The following is a 13,581-nucleotide window of genomic DNA, read 5'->3' as shown; positions in this document are numbered from 1 at the left end:
GCCACACGATGTAATAGGATCATTGCAGGATAAGTCAGGTAGGAGAGGACATGCGGAGGCCATCCTGCTGCAAGCAGGAGGATTGATGAGGAAGGTCCTCCCACTTCCCCAACATGTCCTTCGTGACCACTTGCCTTTGTGCAGGAGGTGCTTCTTGCTCCCCTCCATCTTATCCATGTTCTGGATGTCTTGGTGTTCAGTTTACTGATGTAACATCTGAATTTCAAACCAAACAAGTTCACTTTCCCGGGCTGTACAGCCTGGGACACAGAGAGCATTCGTCTGCTTCCAAGAAGAGGTGGCAGATTTTGCAAGAATCCAGTAAATTGGGATGGGATCAAAGACAGCTGGTCCAAGAGAAGCTCCAAACCAGCCAACAAGGAGTTTTGCCTGCATGGTTCAACCGCTGGCCGGCTGCTGCCTGCACGCTGCCTGTAAAGTTACCAAATGACAAAGGATTTGCCAGAATTGGCATCGCAAATGTGAATTATCAGAAGAGAAGCCAGCGTTAGGTGTGCTGAAGGCATTGCTAAGTCCTCTCTGCTTAGGCATTGCGCCCCAATTGAGTTCAAAGCGTGGATTGTGGCATGATAGGCAAAGACTCAAGCTCTGTCCAAACAAGGTCCAGAGGTTTAGATGCTCAGCATTTAGGTGCTTGCAAAATATGTTGACCCCTGAGGCTTGTGATAAAATCTAAAGCTCCCTTTGAAAGTTAAGTGTCTAACATGAAGGAGCTGGTGTCCCATTGATCTGCTGCCAATATTTTAACAAGGGGATGCCACAAGTATTTCCCTGTGTGAATTTGCCCTGTGTGAATGGGGACACTATAGAATTCATTTTCTCATGTTTGCACAAAGAAGGATTTTCCAGCCAGCATCAAGAAGAGAGAGGGCAGCAGCGTGAAAAGTAAAGGAGGGAATAACGTCTATGTGCATTAAAAGCTGTAAATAAATACAAATCCTTGTGCCTATAAAATCAAGGTCTGCGTATGATTCAGGGAGAGTTTATCCTAGAGTTGGGGAGAGGAAGCCCACAGCTCTTCTCCTCCAGGGATTTTTTTTTTTTTTGTAATTATTGACACTTTAGACAATCTGGTGCTCTTCTAAATATAATTTTATTAGCATGAAAAGCCACTTGGCAGCAGGAAACTAATGTTGGTGAGTTCACAGTTTTCAAGACAAAGCGTTCTCTTAGAACGAAGAAGAAAGTGACTGATTTGGAAAGAAGAGCCTCACAGCTTCTGCCTAAAACCAGCCTCCACCTGCCATCTTCTTGTTGCAGGCTTAAATGGAGCAATATTCCCTAGCCTCAGCTTGTTTGTCTCTGCTTTCCAAAGGAGATGAGGCATATGCAGTCACGCTGTTCACCAGCTCTCCTGTCACCCTCCCACAATAACCTCCGAGAGAGGAAGGAACATGTCTATGGAGGCTGGGTAAAGAATAAAGGCGCCCGCTGTCACCCACCCCCTGGGATGGGGAGAATTGGGCAGGAGCCCACAAGCGGTTGCGCTGCTTGGCTGCCCGGCAGGCGTGTGCCAATTTGTCAGGCAGGACGGGGAAAGAGGAGCTACGGCTGCTGGGGACGGGAGGACACAGCCCGCTTGAGCCGTGGGAATCGCTGCTCCGGCACAGGGAGCGCCTTGCTTCCCAGGAGGAGGGTGATGTAATAGCACAGGGTAGCGAAGCCACGCGTTCGGCTCTAGCACGGCGGTATCAAAGCGCTTTCCTGGGTATTGCGGAAAAAGGAATCCAGCCAAAGAATGGTGCTGATTTTTATTTTATTGAGCAGAAATGACGGAGATGAGGGCAAGCTGCTCCCATGTCCGTGCACAGGTGTCTGCGGCCATTGCTGACGGGGGCTCAGCTGTTGCTGCTTGGTGACAGTGAGGATTCAGCATTTCCCCAGGTGCTTCAATCTTATCTTCCCTCCACTTCTCCTGTAAAAACAGCAAGACAGACTTAGACAAAGCAGTGTACAACAGACACAGCAGTGTGGGACAAGGAGCTCATCCATCTGAACAGGACCATTTGCTTGACTCTGCTAGCGCACCCTGCTGCTTCACAGGGAACATCAAGCCATTTTCTCACCCCCTTGCTCTTCTCTGATTTCCCTAGGGTAAGGCAGCCTTGAGTGTGCACCAAATATTAAGGACTGCTAAGGAAAAAACGATGGTTTGCAAGCACATACAGTCTAGGGGTGCTGGCTCCTATTGCATCTCCTTTAAAAGGTGACAGAGCTCAGAAAAAGGAGAAACTCAAGTTCTTCCTCTGTGATTGTGTGTCGTGTTCCACAAAGTCCATTCAGACTTTTCAGGAATAATCTGGCACGGCTCAGCTCCCGCATTCCTCCAGACACTTCTCAGTATCCAGAAGTGTGGGCAGTGACAGTTGCAGCCTGTGGCATATAGTGGGAAATGTGCATCGATTTAGTGCGTGCAGAAGGTACAGGCAGGATGCAATCGCCTCCCAGGCCCTGTGCTGCCTCTCGGCATGGCAACCAGCAGCGTGCAAAGCCTAGAAATGAATTAAAATTAACTTGCGTTCACACAGCTCTGTTCCAAGGAGGAAGGATTCCACTTGGCACCATTCAGGGGCTGGTCCATACAAGAGGAGCAGCCTGGATGCAGGGCCTCCCCTCCGTGAAAAACATCATTACGTACATGGAAATGGAGCCAACTCTCTCTGTTGTTTCAATCCCCTCTCCTTTCACTTACAGCACTGCCTTGCAGAAGGCGCACTTGTTTCCGTACGTGATGCCATCCGTGCCACAGTGAGGGTTGGACTCCCTCGTGCAGTACACGCTTCTGTTTACAAACTCTTTACAAATCTGCAAAAGGAATAATTAAAAAAAACCCTTTCAGGACTCCCATACTCTTTCTTTCACTTTCCAAATTGGATGCAAGGTCACTAAAATAATGCTTTTTCGGACAAGAGGACTGAAGCGGCAGTGATGACGCTGCCTATTTACTGAAAGAAAGCACCCTGTCAAAAATGAGCAGAAGCAGTGTTTCAGGGGAATTTTTGCCCCGTGTTTGAGGAGGGAAACTGTAGTCACCTGGGAAAAGTCTTGATCTCCTGAAGGCACGGCGGGGTTAGCCTAGGCATGTAGGAGAAGAGTCAGCACTGGTGCTCTTTCAAGCATTTGGCGCCAAGTCAGCTCACCGGTGCACGGCTTCATGCATCTTGCAAAACTGTGCGCTCAGCCTGGCGCTTGCTGAGCTTTCTGCCTTCCCAGTGGAAGAAGGAGAAAACCGTAGTCTATGGGGAATTAAAAATGGTGTCCAGGAAACGTACAGGTATTTTGTCTCTGGACAAGTCCCAGTGATGGACCTTGTTTGCGGGAAAACACTCTCAATAGTCCATTTGTTTCATGAGAAGATTGGACAGTGGAGCAAAGCGGACAAAAGTGGTGCGGCGTACAAACACAACCCTGTGCAAGCACCCTAGACTTAATCATGGGAAGCATTTGCTAAACCAACCATCCATTTCCCTGACTTACTTGCTAATGTGGCCACACTTTAGATCCCCTGTACAACGGAGAACTCCTCAAAGTGCTGGGACGTCTTGGAAAGACCCACCTGCTCCCAGCAGACATTAAAAACTCTTTACCACGCACCAAGGTCTTGGTTACAAAACCATTCCTCTAGAAAATGCAGATTCAGTAAGCAGAAAGAGCTGCACTAACCTCTTCAATGTCTTGACCGGCTACATCTGGAACAAAAAAACAACAAAAAACCAAACAGATTTTCAGCATTATTTTCTGATAGAGGCTGAACTAAAGTCACAAACCCTTTATGCAAACCACAGTGAAACACACACCAGGTTTTTCCTACTCCGTCATCCTGTGCGGCGGAGGAGGGGGCAGGAAATACATTATCTGAATTGCTTTTCAGTATTTTGCTTTTTTGAAAAATGTTACTAAAATACCATGTAATCAGTCATTCAGCTGCTAACTGCACCTCAGACACATAACCCAATCTCCTGGAAGGCAGCCACTCCCGGGGAAGCGAGCTGCCACATCGGATCTGGAGCTGCGTTCAACAGAGATTTTAAAGCTATATTGACTTTTAAGGCCTTCAGGCTCAGCACCTCTGAAATGGCTGGTACTGCTAATGAGAGCGTACCATGGAGATGGAGACCCCGTGGCGGGCTTTACAGCCATCCTCAGCACGGCACAGCCCAGAGACTCTCCCAGAACAACTTCATCCCGGGCGAGATACAAAGAGACGTTATGGGGTGATGTAGAGCAGAACAGGCGGTGCCGGTCAGTAAGAGCACAAAAATACCCGCTGTAACCACAGGCTCTGGGCTTGAAGGCAATATCAGTCCATCCTCTTTGTATTTCTTCACTGCAAAGACTGCAGTCAGGCACGTAGGTTGAGTCATAGCTGCGGGACAGGGCGACCCTGCGATGTCTCTAAGGGGGAGCCTGGCACTCAAGGGTGGTTTGAATGCCAATTTGCAGATTCTGGGTCGCCACACTGTGGGACAAATACCCAGCCTCTCGCGGGGCAGCAGAGGTTCGGATGCGAGGCTGTACCGGTGGGGTCACTGCCAGCTGTGATCCCCTCAGGTGGGAGGACCTTGTCCTACACTTGGGCCCCCACACGTTAGAAATCCCACCAACCCTCAGGCAGCTAGACCATCATCCATCAACCCCCCTACTTCTTCTGCCACTTGTATTGCCCTTTGGTGTTTTATCCGTGGTGCTGGTGTATTTATCATGTCCTCAGGTTAGGCTAGGCTGCCTTAACTGTAAAGTCACTGTTATGGCTATCTGCATGTTATTTACAAAATAGATCATTAGATAGTTTTTATAAATATTGCATGTGGCTACACAAGACTTTGCGATGATGTCTCTTGACATTTGTTTATTTTATAGGAGATCACAGAGTTCGTTGCTATTCTGCCTGGCCTTGGAAGGAGGCTTCAGCGCTCTGATGGAACCCAGTCCCAATTAAGACTCAATTAGAGACAGATGAATATTTCATAATGAATAATGTGTACAGAGTAATTCACCTCTTTTCTCCATGCACAGCTTGCAATTTTCTCAAGTGAATTCTTTATTCAAATTATTCACAGAAAAACAAGCATAAATAATTCTTGTTCTGCACTTTCTTCAGTAACTGTCACCACAAACCTTCCAGAGCTGGGTCAGCTGGACACAAGCAATTGATAACACTGACATGACCTATATGTTCAAAAATCATCACTCAGCTTCCCCAGCTCATCAGAGAGACATGTAAATCTCCAGATAAATAAATGCTGGATCCTTTTAATTTGCCCTCTTTGTTCTGACTCCTTGAGGACATTTGAATTTAATTTTCAAGCTTTTCTCTGCAACATAAACGAAAGCTGAAACTTTCATCTAATTACGTTTCCACATCTCCAAGGAAAACACCAAATACCAAGATGCTTAGGATCAAAACAAGAGCTGATGACCCTGAGGTGAGTGAGTTTCTTCTCTAACTGGTTCAGCAAAACTCTCCAGTGAACATTTGTACCAAAAATTCATAATTACGCTCTGTACACTTTGGTACATTTGCTGAAAGAGCCGCTTAGAATTTGCTCGCTCTGTCTCCCAGTGACACCTCCGCGGCGTTATTCACTGCGGAGGCACACAAGGAGTGGAAACATGTCATACGAGTGAGCAAGTCCTGCACACATTTTCTACTTGCTCAGCTTTATCTTCAAGCCTGTCATCCAGCGATCAAGGTTCTCTGAAGTTTGCTGTTGTCAGGAAAGGTTTTGGCGTCGTTTTTTTTTCCTTTCTAGGCTAGGGAAAAGATCACTTACCCGAGAAGAAAGAGAGCAGCAGCAGGCTGAGAAGCACTAAGGCGCCTGTTGCCTTCATGCTGCAGGTAGCTCTAGTCCAAGCCAAGGGATCCGTGCGGGTGGTGTCGTCTCAGCACCGGAGCCCACAGTGCGCACAGACCTGCCTTTCTGTGTATTTATGCGCTGTGAATGCATGTAGCTGTCCTCGTTCCCCACCTTAATTGTGAGAACTTCTCCACTTCGTTTCTAAAGCCATTATTGGTCCCGGTTGTGTTTATGGTGCTTTAGGAATGCTGCCCTGTCCACATCAAACCTAGAAAGGGCTAATTACATGAGTGATAGACTCGGGCTTGTAATATCTTTTTTTTTTTTTTTTCTAAATAGTCACAAGATTCTCACAAGGGTGAATTTTCAAAGCAGTGATTCATCGGGGAAGCTGGTAATTTTCATTCTCTGGGCCCTCGCTGAATGCCAGCTCCGAGGCTTTGAGTGCGGCGTGATGACACTCACTAGACGTTACGAAATAAATCACAGCATGAGAATGTGTTGTCTGTGAAACCAATTATACGTTGTTCCCTGGCTATTTTTGAGGATGGTTCTAAATTTGTTGGGTTGGGGTGGAGAAGTGCTCCGATGTGACGTGCTCTCATAGCTGTGTGCACAGTCCCAGATAGGACTGCTGACTCTCCTCCCTGAACTTCTTAAACTCTAGCTGTCAATGTTTTCCAGCTTTTCACATTCACAAACATATGTTAGGGCTCCACTCCCGCAGCAAGTGGCAGTGAAGGGAATTTGGTGGGGAACTGGGAGATTTGAGCTCTATTTCCAGCTGAGTCTGTGCAAGGATTTGTGTTCAGCTACACCATTTGCAAAATATCTGTTTGGAGAAGAATAAGCTTAAAATTTTAGTATGCTTTCCTAAGGAGACAAGGCTTAGGAGAGCAATGGTATAGATCTATCTCTTTATTAGTTCCCCCAGTAAATTTTGAATCTGTAACTAGTTCCAACCAGATTTGACATAGGAGTGAAAAAAATTAAAAATAACAAATACATTTTTATACATTTTTCTAGGAACAGAGGAAAGATGCTACTAACGTCCTCAGCCAGCAAGGGAAAGAGTTTCTGCAGGAGAGCAACGTTATGAATGCCCTATATCTGAGGAAGCATTAGATTTTGCAGCTTGCTAGACATCTTAAAATCCACACAGTAGAGAAACCTTGACTGACAGGTGAATTCTCAGATGTCTATTAAGGGTGAGCTCACGATGCAGCTTCTCATATAATTTAGTTATCAAGTCAGTCAGCCGCAGCGCCGTTCAAAATCGCGCTTCGTTCTGCCACTCACAGCACTACTTGTTTGCCTTTTCTAGTTTCATACGTCACCGCTCACGACCACAGCCTTGATGCCTCGGTCCTCTACCCAAACGTTTCGGTTGCTGCAGCATAGCTGACTGGCTAAAGCCTTAGCAAATGTACCACAGGGACCAATCCCTTCTGGGCTGAGGAGAGGAAGAGACTAAATTACCAACCAGGTGATTATCGTTATTACCCCTTTCCCCTTTATAACATCAGAATCAGGCCATTTGCTGGCATAGGTGAGGGAATTCTTCTGTCCTTCTGACCTCTCTGAAAATCAGGGATAGAAGAAGGGCACCTGGACCTTGCTTTGCAGTCTAAGGGATGTAGCTGGTGTCAAGCTGAGTACTTACCTGTGCTGGGCTGGTCTTTAGTGACACAAACCTTTCCACCTTCTAAAGAGCTCTTGGTCAGAGGCTCACGAGGCATCTAGGATACAGCCATCTACCCAGTACTTGCCATTTGTCCTCCCTTTCCCTGTGGGTGAGCAGCTCTTCTTCAGGCTTTTCCAAAGCCTCTGAGCTCCTAAGCAAGTATCTGGCTTCCTCAGGCAGAAACTACCACTGCAGAGGAGGTTGACCGTACGATCTTGCTGTTGAAGACAATTTCCTGCTATGGCCAAAACTCCACTAGTCTGTGGCCACTACATAAACCTCTTGGCCAACAAGAAATTACCACAGAGCTCTCTCCTGTGCTGACAGGTCTCTGTTCACATCCACTAGCTACTTAAACTGTTCCTTAATTATTTTTCACACACACACAAGCAGGTAAGCAGTGAGGACTCTCATGACTCTCTAGTTTGTCTTTTCTTAAGAGCAGGCACAAAGGCATGATATGATTTATAGTGCCTGTACTAACAGCAAAAAAACTGAAAATACAAAGTTCCATCCCTCTTCCTCGGACAGAGCACTGCTAGGGGAAGGACGAGCCTCTTATCTTCTGGTGCGAAGCACCTACAAAATTCCTGGTCAAGAAATGATCCACTTCAGGAAACAAGACCCAAAGAAAAGACTTGGTAGTCACAGATTTTGTCCTAAATATCATCCTTAACAGCAGATATTCTTGCTACATAACAAGAGAATGGGAGGTGGAGAAAGGGAGAGGAAAGGAGCGTGTGAGCCGTGGCACTAGGGACGTTTTGCCTGTGCAGTTTGCATATTAACTCCTTGACTCACCCAGAAAGATGGCACATCATCAGGAACATTCATATACACCATTGCTCCTCCAGTGCACTCTTTAGGCTCCCACAAAGATGTTATCTCCATACCTTTTTTCCCAAGATAGAAAGCATCTTCGAGCTACCAGCACATCTTCTGGCCCTTCTCTCCTAGGGTTAGAAAATCAAAGACCTTTTCCTGAAGGGTCCCCTGTCCAACCTCTGCTTCAAATACCCCAAGTACGGCTTTTCAGATCTCTTCTCCAAGAAGCTGAAAGCCTGAGCCCAGTCTAATTTCTCCTGGGGTTCTCATTAGGCTCATTACAGCCTTGCCTAGCTTGCTGCAATTTTCTGCTGATCAACACAGTCTCGATGGACACACCCTTCAAGGAAGCAGCAGTTCCTAATTTTCTTCCCTATGAGATAGCCTCCTCCCTGTGCCATAAGCCTCCTTTTTACAATGCACAGCCAGACCTGCCCTTTGCCCAGGTGTGACCAGGTAGGGCTGACCATGGCCACCTTTCTCTTTCACATTCCCCAGAGCCATCCCCCCATGCCAGGGCCCCTGAAAGGACCAGTTCCTCCAAGACTCAGTGCTGTTACAAAGACAAATCCATTTACACTCTATAAGTCACCAAAATTAGGAAAGTGCCAGTATTTTATAGCAGCTTGGTTTCTCTTCCAATGGTTTGGTATGGAGTGACGTACTCTCGTGAGGGCTTGGGCTGGTGTGTGATGGGCGTTACGCTTTGCTCTTTATTGTGGTTTATTTCACAACTTCTCCTGCCTGACAGATAAGTACCTAAAAGCCTGAAGACCATTACCCCTGCCCTGAAAAAAAAAACCAACCAAGAACCAGTCCATGGTACAGAGAGGGCCTGCGTTTAATTTATTGATCAATAAAAGGAGAGACCAATGCGCAACTGTTGAGGGAGCAGGGAAGAGCTTGGCTGATTGCAGGATTCGCAAGGGAAAAATCAGTGCGAAGGGTACAGCTCCAGCGCTCAGCATGGACCATGGTGTTTGAAGAACAGGGTTCCCTTGCTCTGCCTGAAGAGAAAGAGGGAGACCAAAATTACGGGCATGGATCTCAGTTTTATAGTCTAACTTTACCCAAACAAGCCAATGCGTTCATGATCTCTAAGTTATAAAGTCCTTCATGTTTCACCTCTTTCCTGATTCCCCAGGTTACACGCTTTCTCACGTGAAAGAGATTTGGGACAAACCCCATAATTTTGGACACCTCCTATGGTCACAGTTTAAATGACTCTGGCAGGGAGGGAGTCAGCAATGCTATGAGCCTGCAAACGGGGATCTGGGTTTAATTGCAAGGGAAGGAGAAGACTCACTCGGGCTTAAGATCTTCAGTGCCCGGGGGGTGACAGAGGAGTGAGTGTCAGGAGAGGAAAGCAGAGCAGGGATGGATTTACCAAGGGGCTAACAGGAGCTCTGGGGCTTCCACACCAGCTACTGCCGATGCATGTGTGCTCCAGCTCCTCTGGTTTCATGGCTACACGGTGAGCTCCATACTTACACAACTGCTTTGCAGAACTGACACTTGTTTCCGTAAGTTTTGCCATTGGAGCCACAATGGGGGTTATAGTTGGCGGCGCAGATGGCATTGGTATTCCAACCTCTGCAGTCAATCCGCTAATAATGGAGCAACAACAAGTTTTAAAGCTTTTGTTCCCCATGTTTTCCTACATGAGTTTATTTATGATACGGCAAAGCATAAAAGCGCTTTTCAGGTGCAGGGTCTGTTGTTCTAGCAAATCTGCAAACTCAAAGGCAGAGAAAGTGCTTGTCTGGAGCACCCTGAAGTGGGGAGAAGGTGGTGGTGGGGAAATTCTAAATAAATACTACTATAAATAGTGAAATGACCATGCTGGTGTTTCCAGGCTGGTCCTCCCACTGGCTGCTCTGCTCTGGTTCAGCTGGCTTGCAGAGGCAAGCGTACAGAAAGTGGAAGGTCGCAAGCCACACTGCAGAAAGTACTCCCACCCGAAGAATCACCGCTACCGGTGCTGGTAGTATATGAGCCTCCTGCTCTCCCACAGAAGGGATGAGGCAGCATCTCTTGCTCAGCCCCTTTCCCAGTAAATGAAGATCTCGGCACCCGCTGACTGCTGTGTTCCCAGGTCAGAGCGGGGACTGCACATCTGAGTCATGGATTTGGTTCAATACCCTTTGATCCTGGCATACTTTAATGATTTTCCTCAAATCCTACTTCCAGGCCAAATGCATGAGGACAGTGCAGGTGTTTCTTTTATTTAGTTATGATTCAGTGAATTTGTGTTCTAAAATGTATTGTAACAGCAGTTAAGAGTGTAGATTTCCGCGCTTTACCTGGAAGCATTCTCCCATGCTGCGCACGTTTACGTCCAGTCCATTCCTTTGGGAAGAAAGCGAGTTGAGAATGAGTGAGCACGGCGCAGCTGCTTCACCAGTCAAACTACCTCGTTACGCTCTAAATACCAACACGAGCAGCTACTGATCCAGAAACCCCTCCCGCGACCCAGCCCCTTTGCTTACGCCACAGCATCGCAGAAGCTGCACTTGTTACGGTAGGTAATCCCGTTGGTGCCGCAGACGGGCATGTACTCCAGGGTGCAGGGCCTCACACGACCACCGCTTGATCTCAGATAGCCGGTACAGTTGAGCTGAAACAGTCACACAACAACGTTTTTAATCTCAGCTCCCCTTTACATCAGTCCTGTGTAATGGAGCGTGGTGCAAAAGACATCTCCCCCCTCCCCAGAGCTGCAAGGGGAGAGGAGCATCCAGCCTCAGCGTGGTGGAGTTGGAGAAGCACAAACAGTTGAAATCCTGCACGTGGGTACAGCAATCCTGGAGCATCTGGGTTTTTTCTTGTCCTGAAATGGGCTTCATCGCTGTCATCTTGGAATTTTCACCATGAATGCCACCATGAAGGATCTTTGCCTAAAATGCCTTATGCAGCAGCAACTTTTGCTGCAAAATGTTGATGCCACTTGAAAATGGAGTTTATGCTCACCTTGGTGTTTCTGCAATTACTCTAAGTGTATCAAAATGGAAGTCATTGTATTATGTTAAATTGCACAGCCAGTGTTTCTTTACTATCTCTCTCTCAAATAAAAATAGAGATACTTCACCACCCGGTAGCTCCATGTATTGATAAACAAACTTTATGATGAATGTTCTGATAGAATTGTTTTTTCTGCTACAAAATTACAATTTAGTCAAAATCCAAACTTCCTCTGGGAAGTTCTTAGCTTCAACAAGCCTCTAAGTCTAAAGAGAAGTGTTTTGATAACGCTGAAGCATTATTGAAATCAAAAGTTTCCATTCTTAAGTCTGGTGATATACACAAGATAACATTTTAAAACTCACTGATTTTAACTGTTCAAACAAAATTCAAAAGAAATTCTTGCAAATCTGAAGTTCTTAATTTTCATTCCATTTCTGACAGTTTTAAATTGTGTGGTTTTAATACAGAATTAATCCTAGGTGAGGTTTCTGTCTATCTCTCTGCCATCATTTCACGCACCACTGCTCAGTGCAGCAGGAGACGGAACCGATCCCAGTCCTTACCTTCACACATCTTCCATCGTGCTTCTTGTCGATGACCCGGTTACGGCTAGAGGGAGAGCGAGAGAAGGAAAAGAAGGACTAATCTGCTGATACCATGGAGTCATCTCACTCATTAAGTGTCCCCACTCGTAAAGCCCCAGTAGTTAATCAGATTCAGGAGCTTTGACACGGAAGGCCGCGGGCATTAGGGAAGACTGAAACTTTTGAAAAATCTAGTTCATCCCACGATTAGTCACAACCCCAAAGGCTTATGTCTGCTGCTTGAACTGGCATTGTAGGTAATCGGGAGATCTTATACTCACAAGACTTCTCTGCAGAGGGAGCACTCGTTGGGGTAGGTCACGCTGTCGGTCCCGCAGACGGGTTGGTAGTTGCGGGGACAGAGAGACTGCACTTTTCCAGCCAACCGGTACCTGCTGCAGGAGGCCTGTTAAAGAAGACTTGTAATGTCTCCAGGCGGAGAGAAGGGTGTGCTTGTGTTAATCATGTTTTCACCGCGTTGGGAGGCTATCGTTGGTCATTTTTTTTCTCTATCGTTCTTCCATGGTGAAGAAGAGAGGGGACAAAATATCCTGTGTTTCTTACAGCGTACAAAAGCACCTTTTCGCTTTCAGTACTTTCAGTACTTTTGGCAAGAATTGCGGGCAAAAGTGATCATTCCTTAGGGAATCAAGACAGGGAAGATATTTAGGCAGTTATTCAATAGTTGTATGGATTTTCTGCTGGCACTCTGTGATGTGCTGACTCTCACTCTACATTATTAATCGCCATCTTTTTTGTCATCAACATGGTAAATTCTCTTTCTCTGACAAAGGTATTTCTTATTTTGGGAAAAAGAAGCAGTATAATACTTAGGGGCACTTTTTCTTCTTCCTTTCTCAGTCACTCTCTTTTTTTTCTCCCTCAAGCCTTTCCTGAGTTATAGTGTGAGTATGAATTATTCATCTAGACTTAGAAATCAAGACTAAATGACAAAGAAGATCTACTACTCACCCATTGTTGAGCAATAACAATGTCTACAATAAAAACAGAGATATAAAATATAAAAATTGTACAATGTCCTTGACTAAAATTCCTTTGGAATCATCAATTTCCCAACAAAATAACCAAATGCGCTTTCTTATTACCAAGAAGTTATTATTTTCCCAAATGTTTTATCTAGTCTAAGTAAAGAAGAAGTTATATGCTAAGATTGAAAAAATCAGTTATTTGTGAATGCAGAAATTTTGACTCTCTAAAGAAGAAATGAGACATGAACTTTTCTCCTGTTGCAGCATTATTATCCCCACTAAGTTCATAAGTTTAAATTAGACAAATGCATCTTACCGATCTACAGTATTTATCTGCACAAGGATAAAGGTCATTAAAATAGAGCTCTTGTATTACTAAATCATCACTTCTCCAAAAGGCTGAACTCTCCTTTAAGATGTATATATAAAGGCAAGGGTTCAGGAGGACTCGAGAGCTAGCGTAGACTGTAACAAAAACAACTTACCAGAAAGACAGCTGAGAAGCACAAGCCCAAGAAGGGCAACGCTTCTTGTTGTCTTCATAGCGGAGATGGTTGTGTAGTCTGTTACTTGCAAATCTGTCGCTGTTGAGTTCAGTCGATGGTTCTCAGCCTTCTCTCTCCGCACTGTATATATACATCTCCCTGACCTTGCGAAGGCATCCCATAAAGTAATAATTTGCTCTGTAAACTAAGAAAATTGTATTGATTATTGAG

General features: G+C 45.7%; 2 protein-coding genes across 2 annotated transcripts; both read right to left on the bottom strand.

The window, feature by feature from the left end:
* Window positions 1-1,780: 1,780 nt before the first annotated feature.
* On the bottom strand, window positions 1,781-6,064 carry LOC104014236 (serine protease inhibitor Kazal-type 6). The gene is made up of 4 exons (XM_009466857.2): window positions 5,796-6,064; window positions 3,685-3,710; window positions 2,714-2,826; window positions 1,781-1,936 (listed from the first exon to the last, which is right to left on the bottom strand). Exons 1-4 carry the CDS (start codon window positions 5,851-5,853, stop codon window positions 1,891-1,893), a joined length of 243 nt encoding a protein of 80 aa, XP_009465132.1. The 5' UTR covers window positions 5,854-6,064; the 3' UTR covers window positions 1,781-1,890.
* A 3,175-nt stretch (window positions 6,065-9,239) lies between these two features.
* On the bottom strand, window positions 9,240-13,581 carry LOC104014267 (double-headed protease inhibitor, submandibular gland-like). Its single transcript, XM_087753989.1, has 8 exons — window positions 13,351-13,581; window positions 12,849-12,871; window positions 12,158-12,282; window positions 11,856-11,901; window positions 10,818-10,945; window positions 10,632-10,677; window positions 9,820-9,935; window positions 9,240-9,335 (listed from the first exon to the last, which is right to left on the bottom strand). Exons 1-8 carry the CDS (start codon window positions 13,406-13,408, stop codon window positions 9,290-9,292), a joined length of 588 nt encoding a protein of 195 aa, XP_087610115.1. The 5' UTR covers window positions 13,409-13,581; the 3' UTR covers window positions 9,240-9,289.

Source organism: Nipponia nippon, unplaced genomic scaffold (genome assembly GCF_047370975.1).
Source record: "Nipponia nippon isolate SJK-2023a ecotype South Korea unplaced genomic scaffold, ASM4737097v1 scaffold_17, whole genome shotgun sequence".
NCBI classification, from domain to species: Eukaryota; Metazoa; Chordata; class Aves; order Pelecaniformes; family Threskiornithidae; genus Nipponia; species Nipponia nippon.
Note: the sequence above shows the minus strand (reverse complement) of the source record. Positions and strands in the feature narration are given on the sequence as shown.